The following is a 23,301-nucleotide window of genomic DNA, read 5'->3' as shown; positions in this document are numbered from 1 at the left end:
GCCTAGGAAGGCAGGGTGTTGATCTGTTAACTGAGAACCAGCCTGGGGCCGGGTGAGTAATAAACCCAGGATTGTTGTAGTTATCAGCACAAGAGAAAGGTGCTTCTGGGGAGAGGAGACCGTGTGTGTTTCTTTGCAGAAACCACAGACAGCTGGAGCAGGGGAGAGCTGCTCTTCCCCATTCAGGCTGTAGCAGAGAGCAGGACTTTCTGAAGCAGCAGCACCAGCCATGGTTATTGTGTTGCCACTGTGAAGGACAGGTGATGTCTTGTTAACCCTGTGAGCTCCTGCTGAAATTCACTGGAGTCCCAAGGTTTATGTTGGGGAGTTGTACTGGGGGTGTCTTTGATTCAATTTGTATAGAGTGTTTTAGTTCATTGATATCCTGTTCTGCTATTAACCTCATTCATGTGTTGACTGTTTTGTAAGTAATAAACTGTAAATAGTTAGACTGTATGTACTCCAGTGCGTGGGGAAACCACAAAAAATTCCTCCATGGAGAGGTGGCCCCAGCCAAGGCTATTATGACACCCCAGGACCCTGACTCGGGACGTGGCTGCGGTTAGCACTTCGGCTAGGTTTATACATATGTACTACTGTTGATAATGTCCGACAAGGGTGCAACTTGTAACTTTTTACAGATAAATACACCTGCTGTATTTTTAATTTAAATGCATAGGATCTTAATTTTATAATAGGCAATTTACCTCCTGTACCTTCTTACCCCTGACATTTCCCCTATGGCCACTCAGTGCTCCAGATAATTTTGGTTGGAATTGGAGTTGGAGTATGGGGAAGAGATGATAACCCAGTGCAGCATGGCGCACCTAGAATTGCATACTCTGGGCAGACAGGTAACTGTCAGTTCACACCAAATAACAAAGCTCTGCAACTTGCAGTCTCTCTCTATACAGCTCAGTGCCTTGAAGGACTAAGTTTTGTGTCCTTCCTATAGTCCTTAAAATATGTGGTTTCTCTGTACATTGGGCCTCCAAACCTTGCCCATGCAGGTCCATTTACAGCCATTAATGATGTTAATGGGATGTTTGTAATTGGGATAAAACAAGGGAGGTCCCTTCTTCCTGTTTCCACCCCTCCTCCTCCCTCACCCAAGACTTACATTCAGGTAAGCATATGCATATATGCGTACCTGCCCCATCAATATGTAGCTTGCTGTGCATGCTAAGTAGCTACAAGGATGTTTACATGTCTATACCACTCCAGTCATTGAGTTGCGAACAGTGCTTAAGTTCCTGAAATGTTGCCTACAAATTTGGGTGCATAAAATGAAATGGAATTCTGCCCATGATGTACCTTTACTCGCTCTGTCATTTAGGTATCTGCAAATAATCACTTACTGCAATGGTACATCTACTTTGCAGCCTGTTACCTGTGTACAGTATAGCATGATAGACTCTGTGATTCCTGTTAAACAAAGTAGACAAGATGGAACTTGCACTTTGTTGAAGTCTGCATCTGAGCAAATAAATGCCTTTTTTTTAAGGACTGTGATTACATACGTTACATTACTGTACATTCTGGGGTTTTTTTCCTCTTAGGTTTCCTATGTAAAAGCTATTGACATCTGGATGGCAGTGTGCCTTCTCTTTGTGTTCGCTGCATTATTGGAGTATGCAGCAGTCAACTTTGTTTCAAGGCAGCACAAGGAGTTTTTGAGGCTTCGAAGAAGGCAAAAGAGACAAAACAAGGTAGGGCTCCTTTTTACTCAGTATGATTAATTTTGCATCCTGAATATAAATTGGTATAGAGCTCTGATTTCTCCTCTTAGCTCTCCTTGCCCATGAAGTAAAGTTTCATATGAAAGATTCTTTTTTAGTGTTACTTATTGATAGAGTTAAAAACTTGCTATATGCTTTATCTGCAGTTCACTGCTGTTATCAATAGATGTCAAAGGACTGGTTACTGATCCTGCACATTCTGTTCTTCAGTTTGACTTCATCAGGCAATTGTGCCCTATGTGTAGAATGTTAAATACCAGATATATTATTTTAAGCTGAATCAACACTAGATTTTAACAAGCTAAGGAAATACAGATTAGATGAAAGTACCATAAGGTAGATCCCTAACTAGGTAGATCATTATACTCAATGAGTTGTCATCAGTAGCTCAATGTCTTGCTGGGAGAAAGTATCCAAAGGGTTTCCCCAGGGCATGACCTGGATCTAGTATTGTTCAACTTCTTTATGAATGATTTGGATGGTGGGATTGTGTGCATTCTTAGCAAATTTGCAGATGACACCAAGCTGGCTAGAGGTGCAGAAACTCTGGTGGGTTGGGCTAGGATCCAGGATGACCTGGATAGAGTAGAAAAATGGTCTGTGTATGACAGGCAATTCTCACAACCAATTGGCAGGGCTACCAAGGTCCCTTGGCCAATCAGAGGTGTGGGAGACCCACCATGCTTTGCCAACAAAATGGCTGCCAGGCCTTGTGCTTTTCCCTTGAAATTGGTGGGCAGCTGCCTTGAATTCAGTAGGTTCCTACTAATGAGGCAAGGCTAAAAGAGCTCAGGTTATTTAATCTGGAGAAAAGAAGATTGAAAGAGGATTTGATAATAGTCTTCAAATATCTGAAGGGTGATTTTAGAGAGGATGGAGATGGGCTTTTCTCTGTGACTGTAGGGGACAGGACTAGAGGCAATGGCCTCTAGCTCCAAGATAGGAAATTTAGGTTAGAAATTCTGAAGGAACTTTGACTTTGATGGTGGTCAAGCATTGGAACAGGCCATGTAGGGAAATTATTGAATCTCCAGCCCTGGAAATTTTTAAGAGTAGCACAGATAGACAGTTGGTTGGGGTGGTTTAGTCAGGGATGCTCCTGTCTCGAACAGGGGGTGAGACTAGGTGACCTCATGAGGTCACTTCCAGCCCTGCTTACTTATGTTTTAAATTAGGAGTAACTTGACTTCACTGGATTTATATGTCTGTGAAATAAATAAAAGAGAGATGAGGGCCAGGGGTTGACATTTTCTATCCATATTCCACTCTTTTGAAATATGTTGCTTTATACAGCTTTGACATTTAAACTGAGAAGGTATATTTTAGGATCATTAATAAATTGTCTCTTTTAATTATTCTGAAATTTTAAATGGAGGCATTTTTACATCCTAAATGCCATTCTGTGAGCATTTCCTATTTGTTCAGGAAACAGCCATCTTTCCTGAAATTTTATTCCAATGTAATAGACAGAAATAAGTATTACATTTAATATTGAGACAGCAGATTTTAAGGGATCATTTCTGCAATTATAAGAACTCACTTGCCTTGTGTCTAAGTGCATGCCTACCTTACCTTGCCAGTGCTGTAGAGACTTTCCTGAGTGCACCTTGCTCACCCATGCCTGCACACGTGCGCCAAACCTGGAAATGTAGTGTTGAATACATTCTTGAATTCCCCATGTAGTTCACTCTCAAAATGCTTCAGAGGCACAGGACTTGAGAGATTGCAGGTGGTACCCTTAGCATAGCTTCATTGCTGCATTTCCAGACATGGCATGTGCAAGCAGGAGAAGGCAGTTGAGATTTGACTGGGATTATCCTGGCCCCAAAGTGATACAGACAATTCTTGATGTACACTAAATCCTTGTAGTTTGGTAATTTGTAGTTTGGATATTTCTTTTGTGTTGTGTTTTAACAAATGTGCTAAAGTTGATGCTGTTTTTGGTGAATAGATCTTGTTTGATGAATGGTGGGAATAATCCAATGTTATCCACCTGTTTTCTGCCATTGTCAGGTAAATATAGAGATTCATTAAGATTAAATTATCCTGGGAAACAGAACATTTGCCAACTTGTGACAGCAGTGCTGCCACTGGGATCCTTTATTTCTAAGAATTATGAAGCAGGAGTAGGAGCTGTTTTATTTATATTATAGGTTTGGTTTTGGAGATTCTGTGGAGGCAAGTAAATTGGCAATAAGCTAACATTGACCAGTAACAGTATGGTAATACCATAACCATAAAATTAGGATGCTTTGATGAACAGGAGCAGTAGTTGTGCTGCTCTTGGGCCAGTTGCAGTGATTATGTTTTCACAGATTTTATTTAAAAAGGAAAATTCAAGAAGGGCTGTGTTTACTTTGTGCTAGTTTGATGCTTATAAATTAATTGAATGTGTTTGGGGTATCCTGTACTGAAATATAAGGAAAGATTGCATTGTAATAAATAAAATAAGGCCAGCTGACCATTTGCATAGGTTGCATTTGGCTTTTGCTATGAATCTTGACACCAGTATTTCACCTTGAATTGCAGTGTAACTAAGCCATTCATTTCATTGTATGATTTCTGCTGTTAGAGAAATCCTGGAGAAGTCCTAGAGAAGTGGTTTGGAAGGGTCCATAGGTCATCTAGTTTGTTCTTTCCTTAAGTTGACTACCACAGGCAGAAGTCAATTTATTTATTTCTGAACTGATCTAAGCTTTTTGCGTGTTAGCCTTCTCTAACTGTGCCATTTTTCTTTTTGTGTATATGTATGTCCGTTGGGTTTTTTGTTTGTTCTGTTTTCTACCATTGTGCTATTTCTACTTTTGCTGCTATATATTCTGACAATCTGGGGACAGGCACAGACTGTGACTTTTGGGAATAAAAGTGTCGAGTCAATGGGATGCGTGAACGGCTCGCAGAATAAAGAGTCATCAACATACAGGACAGTGAATCATATCTACAGCTCAAGCTTGAGGGTAAAACTATAGCAAGAAGGAGAGAGACTTAGTTTACAGTGATGTCATATATTGTCAGGATGGCCAGTTTTCATGGCATCACATGTAGCCTACTAAATGTTACGGAAAAATATACAATCCTTAGCATGAAATACAGTTTCATGTTATACATTTCTATCTCTTTTGGCCTGTCTTTATTTTATTTTTTTTTCCCATTGCTACACTCATGGCACTGCCATCAGACATTTCTCAGAGAAAGTGAATGTGCAATGTGTAGCCTGGATCTGTAGTAAATGTAGCCTGTGGATAGTGAGTGGGGACAGCAGAAAACACAGTGCCTGGAGAAAAAAATAGCCTGTTTTAGCTGTCTTTCAAATGAATGTATTCCAGCAAAGCTAGTATGTATTGCAAAATGCTCTGTGATTGACAACACCCATTCCTAATGTTACTCTCTGCAATATTTCTTCTCAGAATGTTGTGGATCTTGTTTATTGGGGTGGGAATATCTATGAATAAAAAAACTATTGCTTTTTTTTTAAGAGGAGTCCGAGGTCTGAAAAGTTTTATATCTGTAGCATACTCTGAATATGAATGTGTTTTAGCAGCTCAACAATAATGCACTAGCATTCAACAGATCCAGATTATGGATGAATAGCAGAGGTAATAATTCAGTGCTGGAGGGGTAAGTGGTCTTAGGTGCCTTGCTCACACAACAGTGCCAGTACCTAACCTACCAAAATCTATGAACTTTGGTGGTTCAGGCAAAATGAAACCAGGACCTTAAGCTCTTCTGTGGCCCATAACTAGAGAATCAGCCCATAACTACTTTAAAGCTGGCATATTGTTTTGTGCATCTGATTTCGAATAAGGTCAATAAAAAGTGCTGATTATTAAACAGAGGTGACCATGGGGGATCTCACTACATTATGAAGCAACTGGAAGCCTTCAGCATCAAAAGAAAAAAAACCCCACCAAACAGTTCTCATTTTGAGGCCCTCTCTTCTAATTTCCCTACATAATTCAGTTAATTGTTATCACAAGGAGTTGTTGACCATACAGCATTCTATCTGCAACCAAGAAGAAAGAACAGTGGCATAAAATGTGAATGGGGCCTTTTTACTTTAGGAAAAATCATTTATATATAAACACACACACACACACCTGGCCATAACAAAAGAATTTTCAATATATAAAATTAATAATGATTAGAAGATTAAATAATTTTTCAAGCTGCCTCTAGAATGAAAATCTGGTCATGTCAACCATATATGCCAGCATTGGTTGAAAAAATGTATTATGAGTTTCAGCTCCCATGGGCTAGAAACTATTCCATCTCTTAGTCATGTAAGTTGACTTAAGCACGTAAGTGTAATTCTATTCCACCTTGCGTAAGTCCTTGAGACACTGTTAATACAAAAGTTAGGTGAATCCTCCTTCTCTCTATTGCTTTTATGTGATTCATTTTTAAAGGAAAGACGCCAGTGACTGCATCTACATGAGACTCTGACTGCATAGTATCTTGTTACTACTGCACAATCTCTTGTATAGCAGGAAACATGATGCAACACAGCTACAGAGTAGTAACAAGCCTCTGCGCAGTCAGCATCACCTAAAAGCCGTTCAGTGACACTACTATGCAGTAACTCCCATTACTGCACAGTCATTTAGTACTTGTATAACCAAGTGCTGGAGGGGGAAGTGTTAGTATTCAAGTACTAAATGACTGTACAGTAATGACTGCGCAGTCAGCGTCTCGTGGAGATGTGGCCAGCATGTTGCAAAAGTTGATGCATTAATGGATTTGCAGGGAATTGAACAGGGTGAAATAAAATTAAAAGTAGATGCTTAAGTCTATTTAGATGCCCGATAGGTAGAATACAATTTGGGCCCATAAGTGCATAAGACAGCCCAGGCAAGACAGAAATAAGGCCAAATTCCTGTTTTCCTAGAAAAAGTCCACAAAGATCTCTCTTCTCCACTACATCAGTAACATTGGCCTTTGACACTTATGGCCACATTTGCCCCTTAGGGATATTTTCCTCTGCAGGATTTGGGGCACCCCTGTTTGGTAATTTTGGCTCCAGTGATATTGCTGTGTTAAGGCTTCTGGGAAGGATGATTTTCCCCAGAGAAACTTCACAATTGAGATTGGTCTGCTTCTGAGGAATCTGTATAGGACTCCCTCAGCTACTCATTTGCCTTCTGAAGTTTGGCAGTAGGTGTCTAAAGAGATGCTAATAGCAAAACAGCTGAGTATATTTTTGCACAGGAAAAAGAAATCTCTATGCAGAGGGGAAAGCTCCCAAGCATGGAGCCAGCTTGCTGAGTCATCATTCATGGCCTCACAAAACTTGGGCAGAATTTATAGAGAAAACACATGCTTCAGTTAACACACACAATTACTAGATCAGTCACACTCATGCCAAAAGAAGAACCATGATGAACTTTGTCCTTCAGTTCTGTATACTCAGGTCTCTTGCTGGCCTACAAGATAGCTCCTTTAACTGTCACTGTCATAAGTTGTGAGTCAGCCTTGTAACTAGTCTGATGGATTCCTTGGCTACCTGACCTGGCTAGCCTCCTAACCTCACTCTCTGCCTGACCTTCTGGATACCTGACCCAGCTATGGCCTGACTTCCCAGATACCTGACCCAACTAGCCCTCTGACCTTGTGTTCTGCTTGACCCTTTGGTTCCCTGACTTGGTTTCCTGGACAGATCTCCTGGATTCTGAGTTCCTGGCTTCTCCAGACCCTGAGGTGACCCCCAGACCTCCATGGCTTGGCATTACAATTACAGGCTGTTTTCACAGTATAGAACTGCCATTCTGTTATTTTTTAAGTATTTGTTACATACATAACAAAGTGTCAAGAAGTCCCTGGTGACCTATTCCTGGGAAAACTTGAGGTAGCCATTCTAGGAAACTCCAGAGGTAGAGTGGAGGCAGGGAAAGGTTAGAGTACCTAGCAGGTCCTTGTTGGTCTGTGTAGATATAGAAATGTGGAGGATTATGTAATGCATGCATCTTACCTGCTGCTTTCTCCATTTAGAGGTATTGCCCTCATCAGAAAATTTCAGAGAAAACTTAATGAAAGGAAACTTGCACTTTTTTCTTTCCCATGTACCCTTTTCCATGAATTTTTATTCTTAGAGACCATCTGGCTCTTCTCCTATAGTTCTATATAATTAAGAAAAAGCAAAACAAAACAGACTGGTTTTGTGTAAGCAGCCTGTAATGGTCATGCCAAGCCATGGATAGCCAGGTCTGGGGGTCACCTCAGGATCAGGAGAAGCCAGGAACTCAGAATCCAGGAGATCTGTCTAGGGAACCAAGTCAGGGAACCAAAGGGTCAAGCAGAACACAAGGTCAGAGGGCTAGCCGGGTCAGGTATCCGGGAAGTCAGGCCAGAAGGTCAGACAAAGAGCAAGGTTAGGAGGCAAGCCAGGTCAGGTATCCAAGGAATCCATCAGCCTAGAAACAAAGTTGAGTCTTGTTGTCCAGACACTCCCCCTTCCAGGTCAAGGTTTTATATGAGAAGGGGTAGGTCCACTGATCATGGCTTGCAGGGAATAGGTGTGTGCCTAGACCCAGGTGGAGGGTCCTGGCCACCTGCGTCTGCCCTAGTGCTTTCTTAGGGCCATGGCAGACTGGGGTGAACTGCTGCATTAGACAGGTTAAGGCCACAGTCTGACACTAATACAGTCAGAGGTGGAGATTCATCTGGGCACCAAGAAATAAAAGTTTGTTGAATCATATAAACAAAATAAGATTGGGCCCAGCCAGTACTTGGTTTGGTGTTTTTCAAGGCAAATGTAGGTTGCTGCAGGAAGTGATGCCGACAGCTTGTTAAGTAGCATTTCTCTATTTCAATACGGAACCACTGACCACCAGTCACCTAACCCACTGCATTAGAGATCATCAGGCTAGTTGTAACAAGTGCCAATTTTCATATAAAATAAAACCTGACATCCTCCTGACCCTGTATGACAATTAGGCTAGGGACAGAAATTACACATAAATTAGTATAAGTAATCAGAAACCAGCCGAAACCTGTAACAAAACAGAAGTTCAGTGCCAATTGGTAGGTTTCAGAGCGATAGAACCTGGTATAAGATACACCTGGATGGATGTAGTATGATTTAATAAGTTTAGGTTAGACCAGTCTATCAAACTTCTGCTCCAGATACCTTCCTGACTCAACTTAGGTTAGGTCCCCTGGCATCCCAGGAGCCCTTGTGGCTCCTCGCTAATCTGTTCTCACAGGGCTGGAGGGCACTCGTCTGCTTCAGCTGAGCTAAGCTGTCACAGAGCTGAGGCGGCAAAGTATCTGATCCTCAGCCTGCATCCTGCCTGTACCTGTCAGTGCATCAGGGCAGTGTGGTGGGGAGGTGGGGGAATAGAGCCCCCATACCCTGGCCCAGATTGCCCCAAGCTGGGGTCTGCCCAGCTGGGGGGAGCCCCGTGCCATGGGTGTTTCCCTCACCCCAGCACTGGGCTCCCTCTGAGCCAGGGTCTGCCCTGATGGGGGGCTGAAGACCAGGGCAGGGGGGCTCTATTGCCCCTCTCTTCTGTGGGTCAGAAGCAGAGACTCACAGGGGTGGGACTGAGCAGAGAGCTGGACCGGGTCAAGGCAAGAACCACCACAGTGTGGGGCTCCCCACACTTGGTAGACTCCAATACTGGAGAGCCCAGTTTGGGGAGGGGGATACCCCTTACTGCATGGGGTTCCCCCCATGTGGGCCGACCCCAGCTCAGGAGTCTGGGACCAAGGCAAGGGGCTCCATTTCTCCCCTGCAGGGGGACAACAGGGGTTGAGGGTGTGTGCTGGGCAGCCAATCAGGGATGGCTCCCGTTCAGGTGGTCTCAGCAATGGCCAGCAGTCTGGGAGTCCCCCGCCGACCCCCTGGGCCAGTACAGGCATCTATCTGCCTGCCTTCTCCAACTGAAGAGTGAACGTCATTATCGTTCCAGTCTACACAGCTTAGAGAAACCTGCGAAGATTGGATCAATTCTGCCTTGGGCTCTTTGACTGTCTGTACTTAGCCTTAAAGATTCGGTGACATTTTTTCCCAAGAATAGCAGTATTTAGCCCCTGGGTGATCAGGGTGATCACATTCTATTTTGTCTGTTTGACCTCCATATTGCAGTAGGATACAGTATTTCTTTCCTGTCCTAAACAATTGTATAGGTTTCTGTGCAGTGGTAAATAGTTGTAGGTTTCATTCCAGGAACAGCTGTCTATCAGGCAACAAGTGGTTAAGTGTTTTAAATAGTATACACTTAAAGTACATTTCTTATGGTGTATATACAAAGTACATTTTGAGGAATCTTTTGGCTTGATTAATACTGTCATTTTTTTCTATTACATTAATACCTTAAGTTGCATAAGGTCCAGATTGCTTGGTATTAAAGTATTGGTTTTTAAGCATGATTTATAATTAATTTTGCTGATATTTCCAAACCATTAAATTCTAAAGATGCATAGAAATTGAATTTACATTGGATTTAATATCCAGTGCAACAATTGTATATATAAAAAGAAGCAAGGTGAAAGTAAAAGGAATAAATGGATATTTGCACTTCAGGATATTACAGTAGCAGTTTTCCTACAATCTTTAAGCATATGCTTAAATGTGAGTGTGTGTGTGTATAGCATTAAATCTTTAATGCTAATGTGAGTGTGTGTGTGTTATGGCCACTATCTTTGGTAACACTGGGAACTAAGTCTTCCAGTGCTAAAAACATATACTTCCTTAAACCAAACAGACCTTAACCCAAAGCACCTTAAACCAAACAGCTTAGCTTTGCATCTGGATGGTATAACAGACTTTCATTCTATGTGGATGGGGCATGGAAAGACCTGCATAGCACAGGCTGAACAGTGTACACACATATGTACAAATTTCTGCAGGTAAGCACAATTAGTGTTTTCTATTCAGATTAAAGAGTTAGAAATAGAGTTATGTTTATACTGTAATATATGGAGATACTTGAAGTAGCATTAAATGAGCCAGCTCTGGTTCTGGAAGCAATGTAGCTGAGCAGTCTAGATATAAGGATGGGCTAATTTAGCCTTCTAAGAAGCAGGGTAAATTAGCATGCACTGAGCTCCCTGGGTCCTGAGCTGCTATTAATAGATTGATCCTGGTACTTAAACTGGATTGTTTAAAAGTGCAATATACTGTAGGTTGTAATCTATGCATAGCCTGAGCCTAAATGCTTACAGCAGAAAACTGTGACTTCGCCAAACCAGGACTAAGATCTGTATGATAGCTTCACAAAGAATGTGATTTTTAGGTCTGGTTGTCAGTGGGAGCAATGCCAACTGCAGATTCTGGACAAAATCAATGTGACTAACTGTCATTTGTCAAGGTAAAATATTTGCATCTCATAACCGATGGATAGAGAACCATCTCTACAGCTTTAATATTAAAGTCTTTTTGTCATACTTCTAATGAGTTAATTTTCTAAGATTCTCTAGACTTGTTTATAGTAAAGATCACCTCCTTGAACCTGATTTTGCTTTTAAACCTTCAGAACTATCCCCAATGGACATTTTTACACTCTAACATACTTGTGTACAGCACTTTGTGTTATAACGTGCACTGTTTGCATTATGTAATGTGCTGCCTCATGTGAATAATGGAAGTGCTCAAGGAAAACCCCTTTGATGTGCTATTTTTGGCACGCACATAACAAGCTCAGCACATGAGTTTCACAGTGAGAAAAAAGAGTCCAAGGCTGAATGGCTTTCTCCCTCTTTAGCATCTTGTTTACTTAATGGATTAAACAGGAAGTGATTCCTGTTGTAGATAAATGTCCTAGAGATACTCTTGTAATTTTTCTTTCTGCAAGGCAATTACATTCACACTTCACCATAACTACACAGAAAAATCTAACAGAAGATAAATACACTAAAATGAGCATATTGGCATTTAGATCTGAACTACTGTGAGATTTGTACAACTGTGTTGAGCTGGCTTGAATGGTGGTGGATAGTGCCTTCACAGACATGTTAGTTAAAACCAGCTTGTGATTTCTGATCATACTTGTCTCTTCTGCATACATGTGTGTATGTTTTGCAAGAGTGTTGATTGGAAACAATCATATTAATAATTGTCCAACTATCCTATATTAACTAGCTTTGTGAATCAGTCAGGAAGGATGTCTGGACATACAGAAAATGGAGAGCACTTGAAAATAACTGAATTTCTCAAACAACTAAGTAACTCTTCTGCATGAGCAGTAATGAGGAGGAAAGGGGTTAGGAATAAGACTACCGTTTACTGTAATTAGCTTAAATTTTGAAACTACAAGTTATTTGAAATCAGAAAATGAGAGTTCTTTATTTAGAAAATGCCAAGTTTTTTGGAGGGGCAGGGAGGAGAGGGGTGTGTAAAATTTTTGCGTCAAAATTAATTGAAATGAGATTTATTTCCATGAAAAGCTTCATTTTTTGACAAATCTGAATTCTCTAACCAAACACACATATATAGATATAGTAAAAATATTCCTGGTCACGTCTTGGTGCTAATTTAGAGCAGTGGTCCCCAACCTTCACTGACTCATGAGCTACAATATTAAGCAACTAATAGACTGCTGACAACGACATGCTTTGCTGTCTATCAATGTCAGCTGTAACTTTTTAATTTACTGGTGTTATAGTCAGGTTGGAAGGTCTCATGGACAACATGTTGCTTAAGGTAGTGGACAACTGACCATGACAGTTTTCTTGTACATTCAAGTGCCTTGTGATAACTAAGCAACAGATTGCCTGATGAGAAATGTGAAGTCACTGAAGAGGGTTGTATGATGAGAGAAAGACTGGAATCTTACATGAGGGAAGAACTCTCTAACTAATTTAGAGAGAGAGAAAGAGAGAGAGAAAAGGGGAGCAGACCAGGAGGGACCCTGACCACTGAAAGACATAAACCAAATTCCACAGGAATATTGGAGCATTGAGGAAACTAAGGTAGAGGTTTGTTTTGTGGCTTTGTAGTTTTCCAGTGAATAAGTATGCCCTGTACTTTCTTAAAATGAAGCATGTGAGTGTTACTTGCTTTCTCTGTCCCATACTTCCTAAGAACATAAACATTTGTCCAGAGAGCTTTGTTAGAATTCTGGGAATGTAATGGGGAGAGGAGGGCACTCTTTTCAGAGGACAGACAATTTGAGCTATAGGTTCCCAGCTCAAACCTGGTAGTCCATGCATGAAGTGTGCATATGGAGACCAGAGAGTTTTATTCATTTCTGTATAGGCTGACCTGGTCGAAGAGACCAACCCTTCGGCTTTATAGTCGGTGACTGCACTGTGTTCAGAACAGTGCTTTATAATGTAATGAACATTTTTTCCTCTGTACCTATTTATTGTTGCTACATTCCTAATCCATGGAAAGGTTGCTACGTAAGTAAGAGAGAAGATTTAAGTTAATATTTCATATAAATATAGCAACCGTCATGGCACTTTGAAGGAAAAGTTTATAGGAGAGAGAAGGGTGGGCGTCAGATAATGGCTTGAATGCCAGCTGTAGTTGCAACACTTTTGCAAATAGTCTTTTAATAAAAAAAAAAACAAAACCAAACAGTCATTATCCAAAATGAAGTACATGAAACATGAGGACAGCAATCTGTTTAATGAGAAAAGAGAGTATGATTAACAGATAAAGACAGTAGCACATAAAAATAGAATACATAGGCAGCATGGAGGTCCCAGATCATAGAGATTGCTAGAATGCCAGACAAAAGGCACTGCATGTGCACAGAAACAAGTATTGAGTCTCTATACATACAGGGATGCAACTAGGGAAAAAAGAAAAAACTTATTTTTGGGTTTTTTTAATTATATGACTGGAGGAAAAGGAGAAGTGAATAAGACGCTGGTGTCATGAATAATGCTCCAGAACACTGGAATATCTGGTAAAGGTATTTGAGTAACATAATGAAATATGTTCATGACATAATGAAATGCCACAGAAAGAAATGTTTAGCCCTAAACCCAAGAAAGAGAATAGGGAATAGCTGTTCATATTATATAGCAGAGGAATCCAATCACCTCATGTTACTCTGGAGATGTTAAAGATTCTCTAAGTAAAGACCAGCCCTGTACATAACACTGTTTTTTGGGAGAAGCAAGAAGATCTAACCCTAGAAAAATGCTTTTAAATAGCAAAAGCATCTGGGTTATGGACAGACATTCAAAAAGCCTGAGCCTGAATTGCTTCAATCTTTCCAGGTTAATCTAACCTGGCTAGTCTGAACCAGTTTATAACCAGACAGATGTTCTCTCTGGACTGAGGAAATTCAGGCACATGCCTACAGTGGCTCAGGCTAGATGCTGGGGGGCACTAGAACAGCCCTCCCTTCCCTTCCACAGAGTTGAGCTGAGGGGAGGCATGGCCAGGCCCAGGCAGGACCTCTGATTAGGGAGGTCTGCCTGTAGCACCCAGGCTTTTCCCCACTGGCTGCTCAGGGGGCAGGAGTGTTGCCAGCTCCCAGTCCCCTGCTAGCACTGAGGTAAGAGGTGGGAGGTGCAGTTCATGCATCTGTTGATGATGGGACTTTTCAATCTTCCTCTCCCTGCTTCTTTATAGTGTCTGCAACAAACTGACAGGTGAGCCACCCAACAGAAAGCTGATAAGAGTGTTTATCACCCCATCAGCAAAACAATAGCCTCTCTCCATTAGTTCAAACTTCTCTTAAACAGTTTACCAGCTGACCTGTTGATTAGTTCCATGAAGTCCTAAGCAGCCACTGTTCTGTCTGCCTGTTCCAGTGACATTGGAGATACACATAGGTACCTCTCAGCATTATCTAGCATACCACATGCCTAGGGTCCATGGGCTGGGATCCATGCTTTGGGAGATGGGAGGGAGTGGGGGATCCCTACTTCAGCAGCGAGCAGCCAGGGGACATGGGGAAGTAGGGCAGGGGGAAGCCAGGCAGACCCTGCTGTGTCTGCAGTCTCTTCTAGAGATCCAGACAGGGAGCAGAAGGGAGGGGCCAGCCCTGCTGTGGAGGAGAGAGTCTCACCCAGCTCAGAGAGCATTCTGGGGCAGTCTGGCTTATCTTAAACCAGCAAGGGGTCTGGGACAGACATTGCATAAACTGGTTTGAGCCAAATCAGTTAAGTCTGATACTATATTCAACCAGGTTTATTTCAAACCAGTTTCAGCCATTTTCAAACTGTTTTTTTGTACACTGAACATCTGTTCTATTACAGGTTTAAACCAATTTCTGATCACTTAAATTGACTTATGTGTAATGTCTGTCCCTAGCCCTGGACTGTCCAGAGAAAGGAGTTAAATAATAGTCCCTAGTGTAGAACAACTACACAAGCTCAAGTTAAAGGAAACTATATGTCAGGACAAAGACAGACCAGCAAAGAAGGCAAATGCTATTATTTGGTGTTAAAATTATGGAAAGCATGTCAAAGAGCAGAAAGAAAACTTTGTCAAAGAGCAAAGAGGTGTGAGAAACACAGCCACTTTGTATTCCAAAGCCACAGGTATTCCACAGAGAGAAATATATTTTATTAGGGCTGGTGGAGCTCCTGTAGAAGCAAGCATACAAAGTAGCAGCATCATTATTCCCATTGAAAATAACACCGAGCAGATCAGCCGTCCAGCAGTGGTGAGACAACTTTCTGGTAAATTGTGGATCTGTTTTGACTGAGAGCCATTTAATATGGTAATGAAAAGAAGTCATTGCTCATTACTATAAGGGACATTAAAAGAAAATAAAAGAATTTAAAAAATTATATAAATACATGAAGCAAAAGGAAGACCAAAATCCCTTTCTGGATGGGAAGGGGAAGTTAATAATGAACAGTGTAAAGACAACTGAAGTGTTTAATGTTTTTTTTTACTTTGATCTTCACAAAAATGGCTGACTATCCAATAATGACCATAGTTAGCATCTGCTATAGGCAGTAGACAATCTGCTTAGGAAGTAACTGGTTAGGGATAAACTGGACATTTCCAGATCAGCAGGGCAACAATATTAGTGAGATTTGTCCTAGAGTATTCAAGTAATTGGCTGAGATAACTGGAGAGCAATTGGCTGCTAGCTGTGAGAATCTGTGGAGGTCTAGTAATGTCCCAGAATGTTGGAAAAAGACAAGTATATTGTCCATCTTTAAAAAAGGAAAAAATAAGGACCTAAGAATTTGCAGACCAGTCAGTCTAACAGCAATACCTGGAAAGATACTAAAGCATATCAGCAAAGAATCAATTTATAAGTACCTAGAAGATAGCAAGGTGATAAGTAACATCAAATATGAATTTGTCAAATGCAAGCCATTCCTAACCTACCTGATTTCCTTCTATAATAAGATAACAGGCTTTGTAGAAGATAGTGTAGAGGATGGTATATACGTGATATACCAGGGGTTGAGAACATTTTTCGACTAAGTGCCCAAAAAACCTCACAACCTGGATTGGGAAGATGTTGGCAGGTGGCAGAGGAGCCGCGAGGGGCCTGATCCTTGTTGTGTCAGTGCAGCCCCAGCCACTTTCCCACTATGTTCACCAAGCCATGTGTGCAGCCACAGCCAGCAATGAGTTGGTCTGGGACTTCAGACTCCAGACCCCAGTGCAGCCACTTGCAGCCTTGAGGCTGCCTGCTTCAAGCAACCCGGGCTGTGGGCAGGACCCTGCCACCTGCCATGGAGCCTGGGCTACTTGCAGCAGCTGCACTGGGGTTCACGGTCCTGGCCTAGCTCATTGCCAGCAGCAGCTTCATGTGGGCTGCAGGGAGCATTGCAGGGGCCAGAGGCAGTACAGCCTTGGCTCCTTCCCTGCCATGTGCCCCAAGATCTATGTGTAGCCACTGGTGGTCACAGAGCCATGCTGGGGTTCTGGATCCCGGTGCAGCTGTTTCAGCCTGTCTGCCACCTGCTGCAAGCAGCCGGGGCTCAGTGGAGGCAGTGGCTGCACACACACACGTCAGGGTGCACAGGAAGGAAGAAGCCTGGGGCAGCACAACCCAGGCCCCTTCCCTGCTGTGCGCCTCCTGGCATGCATGCAGCTGCCACCTCCATGAAGCTCAGGCTGCTTGCAGCAGGTGACAGGCAGGCTGTGCCAGGGTCTAGAGCAGGGGCGGGCAATTATTTCAGGTAGAGGACCGCTTACTGAGTTTTGGCAAGCCATCGAGGGCTGCATGACAGGCAGCCAGGGGCAGATAAATATTAATTTTCTAAATTTTTTAGGGGCCCCACGGGCCAGGTAGAATGGCCCAGCAGGTTGCATCTGGCCCATGGGCCGCATTTTGCCCACCCCTGGTCTAGAGCCTTGGCCCAGCTCTGTGGCAGAAGCAACTGCACATGTGCCTTGGGGTGTGTGGCAGGTAAGGGCCTTGGATTACGCTACCCCAGGCTCCTTCCCTGCCATATGCCCCAACATATGCCTACTGCCACTGCTGGCCACACAGCCGCACTGGGGCTGTGGACCCTGGTGCACAAGTTGCAGCCTCCTGGCTGCCTGCCACATCTGGCCTGGCCTACCACAGAGCCCAAGATGCTTGCAGCAGGGCTCACAGCCTCTGCAACACCTGCTGTGAGCAGCCTGGGCTCCATGGCTGATGGGAGCTTCCCAGAGCCTGGCCTGTGGTATGCTGAGTGAAATGGCCTCACATGCCATATTCTAGCACATGTGCCAGGGGTTGCTGACCCCTGTGGTATACTATAACTTTAGCAAGGCTTTTGGTGGCATCTTCCATAATATTCTCATAAATAAGCCAAGGAAATACAGTCAAAACAAAGATACTCTATGATGGGTGCATAACTGGTAGCATGATCATACTCAAAGAGCATCAATGGCTCAGTGCCAAACTGGGAACAGCTATCAAGTGAGGTTCCCCAAGGTCTATTCTTGATCCTGTTGGAGCTGACTGTACACTTGTTAAATGTATAAATGATGACAAAATGGGTGGGGCAGACACTCTAGGGGACAGAATTAGGATTCAAAATGACCTTAATAAATTGGAAAAATAGTCTAAAACTTGAAGAAATCCCATAGAAACAAGTGCAAAGTACTGTACGTAGGAAAGTCAAATGCATAAATATAAAATGGGAAACCACGGGCTACATGACAGTACTGAGAAAAATACCTAGATGTTATAGTGGATTACAATCTGAATATTGTAATAGTGTAATGACGGGGGCTGGGGAGAAGCTAGCAACCTACTATAGTGTATTACAAGCATATTGTCTACAAATTACAGGAAATGTTCTCCAACTCTATTTAGTACCAATGAGGCCTCACTTGGAGAGCTATCTTAGTTTGGAGCACTGCACTTCAGAAACACATGAACAAACTAAAAAGAGTATAGAGGAGAGAATAAAAAATGATGAGAGGTCTAGAAGACATGAGATAAAAGGAAAGGATGAAAGAACTGGGATTATTAGGTTTGGAGACAAGAAGACTGAAAGGGAATTTGATAAGTCTTCAAATATAAAATGGCTTGCTATAAAGTTCTCTATGTCCACAAAGGGGGATGGTACAAGAAGTAATGAGCTGAAATTACCAGAAGGTATTTACAGTAGATATTAGGAAGAACTTTCTATAACTATCCAGGTGGTTAAGCACTGGCACAGATTGTCAGGATAGATTATAGAATCTCCACCGTTGAATGTTTTGTGAGCAGGTTATACAACCATTTTCTGGGGTGGTTTAGAGAGGGATGACCTGACCTTGAGCAGGGGACTGGACTAGATGAACTCTTTATATCTCTTCCTGCCCTATTTTTCAATGATTCCACCAATGATTGAGGATACACTGCCCTATCCAGCCAAGACAAAATCATGTCCAGACCAAAAATTTACCATGCCAGGCAATGGCATCTTCAAACATCCCATGCTGCTCTGCATGAACCACTTTTTCATTAGTCCAGACACAATACTAAGCGAATGTCACTACAGTGGTTATGGTTCTTGGGTTAGCCTGCACAGAGCAGTATGGTGTAGTTAGGGGCCCAGTAAGCCTGTGGTGAAAGTGACTGTTTGTGATATCAAGGAAAGTTTTTGACATATCAACCTAAATGAGCCATCCAACCATCTGACAAACTTTTCCATACCTGCTGTCAGGTACAATTGGTTTTAATGCTTAGGGAAATTAGCCTGTATGAAGAGGTATCCCAATGTAAACTGAACTAGGTAGTAAAACAGCTGGCATTAAAAAGGTTTCATAATTTCATAGTAGTTTGGGGTCAGAAGGGACCTGAACGGATCATCTAGTCTGACCCCACACCACTGGCAGGAGCACACTCTAGGATCACACGACCCCAGAAAGGTGTTCGTTCAACCCCTTTTTGAATTTACCCAAGGTAGGAGCGAGGAAGTTGGTTCCAGATCCTAGCCACCCTAACAGTGAAATAGTGCCTCCTAATCTCTAACCTGAATTTATTCAGGTTAGCCCTGGGGGACCCCACTATTCACATCCCACCAGGTCAAGTATGACCCATCCCTCACCACTCTCTGGGTGCACCCCATCTGGTCAGTTTTTGACCCATCCAACTGTGTAGGCATCAATGCCATAGTTGCTCAATTTATTAATGAGAATGGGGTGAGAAACAGTGTCAAAGGCCTTCTTAAAGTCCAGAAAGACTACGTCCATGGCGACACCATCATCCAAGGATTTATTTACCTGGTTATAAAAGGCCATCAGGTTGGTCTGGCAGGACCTGCCTTTGATGAACCCATGTTGATTTCCCCTGGGCATGATCTCCCCTGTTGGCCCCTCACAGATGTGATCCTTGATAATTTTTTCAAGGATTTTCCCCAAGACCTATATGAGGCTTATGGGCCTATAGTTTCCTGGGTCCTCCTTTCTCCCTTTCTTATAAATGGGAACCACATTAGCTAGTTTCCAATCTCCGGGCACCTGGCCCATGGACCACAATCGCTCGTACAGCTGGGCCAAGGGCACAGCAATGACCCCCGCCAGCTCTCTCAACACCCATGGGTGGAGGGCATCAGGGCCCGCAGATTTAAAAACATCCAGCCCTTCTAGAAGATCCCTAACTATATCTGTGCAGACCCAAGGCCTGGCAGTGCTATCCCCAAGATTGCCCCTACCTGTGGTGGGGGAGCTGTCTTGGTCCCTGTCCAAGAAGACAGAGGCAAAGAACTTGTTAAAAATTTCGGCTTTCTCATCTGGTCTAGCCACAAGATTACCATTTGAGTCTAGCAGGGGCCCTACATGACCTGGTGCCCTCTTCTTACTCCCAATGTATTTGAAGAAGGACTTTTTGTTGTCCTTAATCTTGGTTGCTAGCCTGAGTTCCACCCCCACCTTGGCCTTCCTAATAGCCCTCCTACACTCACGGGCCAAGAAGGAGTATTCCTCCTTGGTGATAGCCCCTCCCTTCCACCAGGTGAATCCACCAGGTGAATAAGGTGGCTTATCCCATTCCCATTATAGGAGAAGGGGACATCAAGGGACAATCACATACCCGCAACCAAGCTGTAATCCTGTCTAAACAGGTCTCTGCAGTAGGGCTATTGGGCTGAATGCAGACAAGCTGAAGCTAAGGGGAAATGAGGCCCTCTACATCAGTCACCTGCCGACCACCACCACTGCTCTCTCTGAGTCCAGGGCAAGCAGCAGAATAAGCCCCATCCTTCTCCTTCTGCCAGAGGCTGGAGGCACCAGAGGGAGGGGGGAAGGAGGGGGCTTATTCTGCCGCTTGCTCCGGGCACAGAGTGAGCAGCAGCAGCGATGGTTGGGGCGGGCAGACCCCACTGCAGTGCCCTGGGAGTAGAGGGGGGAATAACCCAGCTCCTTGCCCCCTGCCTAAGGGACCATGCCTATCTGCTTCTAGCCCTGCCCCCATCTGGCTGCTGGAGCGGTGAGGGGGGAGTGACTGTGATGGGGGCTGCAGCCACTGTCACAGTATCTGGGGAGCACAAGCCTCTTTCCAGCCAGGGGTAGCACTGCAGGGCGGGGAAAGCTGCTGCAGACTGAATAGCAGTGGCAGCATGGGGGAGAAGTTGTGGGGGCTCTGGCATACTGCCATACACAGTCTGCGGCAGCTCTGCCTGCCCCACAGTGTGTCCCCGCTTTGGGGAAAAGGCTCACACTCTCTGGACACCATGACAGGGGCTGCTGCCCCCATCAAGTGCCTTGCCCCCTTGCCACTCCAGCGGCGGGCGGGGGCACAGCCAGAGGCTGGCCGGCAGGGCCCCTTAGGCGGGGGGCAAGGAGCGGGGTTATTCATCCCTCCAGCATCTGGCAGGGGGGAAGGAGGAGACTTATTCTTTTGCTTGTCCCAAGCAGGGAGTGAGAGGCAGTGGCAGTGGTCAGTGCAGGCAGATCCAGGCTGTAGTCCCCTGGGGGCAGTGGGAGTAGAGGGAGGAATAACCCCCCTTCCTATCCCATCTGCCTCAGGGGCCATGCTAGCCAGTGTTTGGTCATGCCCAGCCGCCCCACTGAAGCAGCAAGGGGAGAGTGCCTGGTGGACCCCAGCCTAGGTCCAGACCGTTGGGACAGGGAGTTGGGAATTAAACCCCTCCCTGGCCACTTTAGCCCAAGCTACTGCCTGAGCTGACCAGCCCCCCCTCCCCCACTTCCCCCAGCACAGCTTCCCTGCAGCTGAGGGAATGCCCTAGCACCCCACAGCTCCTGGTCCAAGCAGTTGCAGGCATGTGCCTGCATTTCCTCAGTCCAGAGGGAATGTCTGTGTACATGCAAATCGGTTCAACCTAGGCAGGTTAGACTAACCTGCAAAGATTTAAACAATTCAGTCTCTGGCTTTTTGAATGTCCATCCCTAGCCTATGAAAATGATCAGCTGAAAGTATGTGAAGGGAATCTGGTGGTTTACAGGAATAGCCAAGTGACTTGGTACACACCTTTCAGGACATTACCATACAATGATGCAGCATGGGAATGGTGAGAGGCCCAAGAACCAACATTTGAAAGAGAAATGATAATTTTAAGTCAGGTACAAATCCTAACACATACAACACCATAGAGCAGCTAGAGCTACTGGGTCATACCTAAAAAGGAAGCCTTTGACCAACACTGATGCAAAGCCAAGAGCCCATAGCATTTGCTAGTAGAACCCTGGCAATCAGGGAAAGGGAATGTGCACAGCTAGAAAAGGAGCTGCTAGCTGTGCTCATTGTTTCATAGTTGGTAGGGTCAGAAGGGACCTAAGCAAATCATCAAATTCGACCCCCTGCTAGGGGCAGGAAAGGATGCTGAGGTCAAATGACCCCAGCTAGGTGGCTGTCTAGCCTCCTTTTGAAAACCCCCAGGGTAGGGGCAAGCACCACTTCTCTTAGAAGTTGGTTCCAGCTCCTAGTTGCCCTGACTGTGAAGTAGTGCCTCCTGATATCTAGCCTGAATCTACTCTCAGTCAGCTTATAGCCATTGTTCCTTGTTACCCCCGGTAGTGCTCGGGGGAACAGGGACTCTCCCATTGCCTGCTGGTCCCCCTTGGCAAGTTTATAGGTGGCCACCAGATCCCCTCTCAGCCTTCTTTTGTGGAGGCTGAACAGATCCAGGTCCCATAGTCTCTCCTCATAGGGCCTGCCCTGCTACCCCCTAATCATGCAAGTGGTCCTCCTCTGGACCCTCTCAATGCTATCCACATCCCTCCTGAAGTGCGTTCCCTTGGAAGGGAACAGTTCTCATTTGGACATAAGGTAGATGTGCAGCTTGATCACAAGTTGCTGGAAAGCCATCTGAAGAAGCTGCTTCTGAGTGCTCCCAAAAAAGAATATATACATTATTGGGAGCCCAGAGCTATGGTGTAAGAATAAAGACCCCATCCAGGAAAGTCACAGCTTGTGGTAGATATTCTGAGCAGGGCATTACCTTTCAGGGTACAACAGATGGCTCTGTGGGACAAGTGATATTTTATCACCATGCTGTAGCACCTTTGCATCTCTGATAGAGAGCTCAAGGCCATTCAACAAAGCACTGAACAGCTTTGTGCCTCCTACAGCTGAATGATTTGAATTTCAAGGATGGCCAGATCACACAGAGAAAGTGCCACAGGAGATTACTCTCTTATTATCAAATGACGTCTGAGTTGTGCGTGCAAGACACGGTTTAATTTAAAAGGGGACTGAGCAGATTTCAAAGCTGACATCCTAAGACAAATACGTATTTCACACCTGAGGATAGAGGCATGCCTGAGGTGAGCCAGGAAGTCTATCTACTGCAGAGTTAGGTTAGTTTTAGAAATACCAATTTTTCTTGTGTTAATTCCCAGCATGAAACATATGAAGCAATAGGTACTGAAGTGACAGGCCTATGGTACTGAAGCTTGCACTTTGCTTGCCTGAGTTTGTCATAGTATTTACTCATAAACAGCAGGCTGCACACCAGAAATGAACTTTGCCATTTTCTAAGTCATGAAAGGTACTCTCCAGCTTGGTGAAAATGTCTTATTCTTTATTTGTACCTAGGGGAGAGTACAAATTGCAAATAGGCCAAGATAAACTAAGAGACGCCTAGGCAACAAAGTATCCTTATTTTTGCTGTTTAAAAGCAACAAGAGCAAACTTTAGTTGCACTTGTTTAAAGATTCACAACATGTATACAAACTCCTTTTTCTCACTGTTTTAAATAGCCAATCACTATTCTTGGGTAGGAGAATTTCATTTGTTTTGCTCCTATTGAA

General features: G+C 43.9%; 1 protein-coding gene across 1 annotated transcript in view; it reads left to right on the top strand.

Moving 5' to 3' along the window:
* The window catches only part of GLRA2 (glycine receptor alpha 2), a 215,602-nt gene that overhangs the window by 150,192 nt on the left and 42,109 nt on the right, over positions 1-23,301 (top strand). Inside the window, exon 8 of the mRNA XM_014607769.3 lies at positions 1,560-1,709. Coding sequence (XP_014463255.1) covers positions 1,560-1,709 — 150 coding nt within the window. The remainder of the gene's footprint in view (positions 1-1,559; positions 1,710-23,301) is intronic.

This window comes from Alligator mississippiensis, chromosome 1 (genome assembly GCF_030867095.1).
Source record: "Alligator mississippiensis isolate rAllMis1 chromosome 1, rAllMis1, whole genome shotgun sequence".
Classification (NCBI taxonomy): domain Eukaryota; kingdom Metazoa; phylum Chordata; order Crocodylia; family Alligatoridae; genus Alligator; species Alligator mississippiensis.
This window is presented reverse-complemented; position numbering and strand designations above follow the sequence as displayed.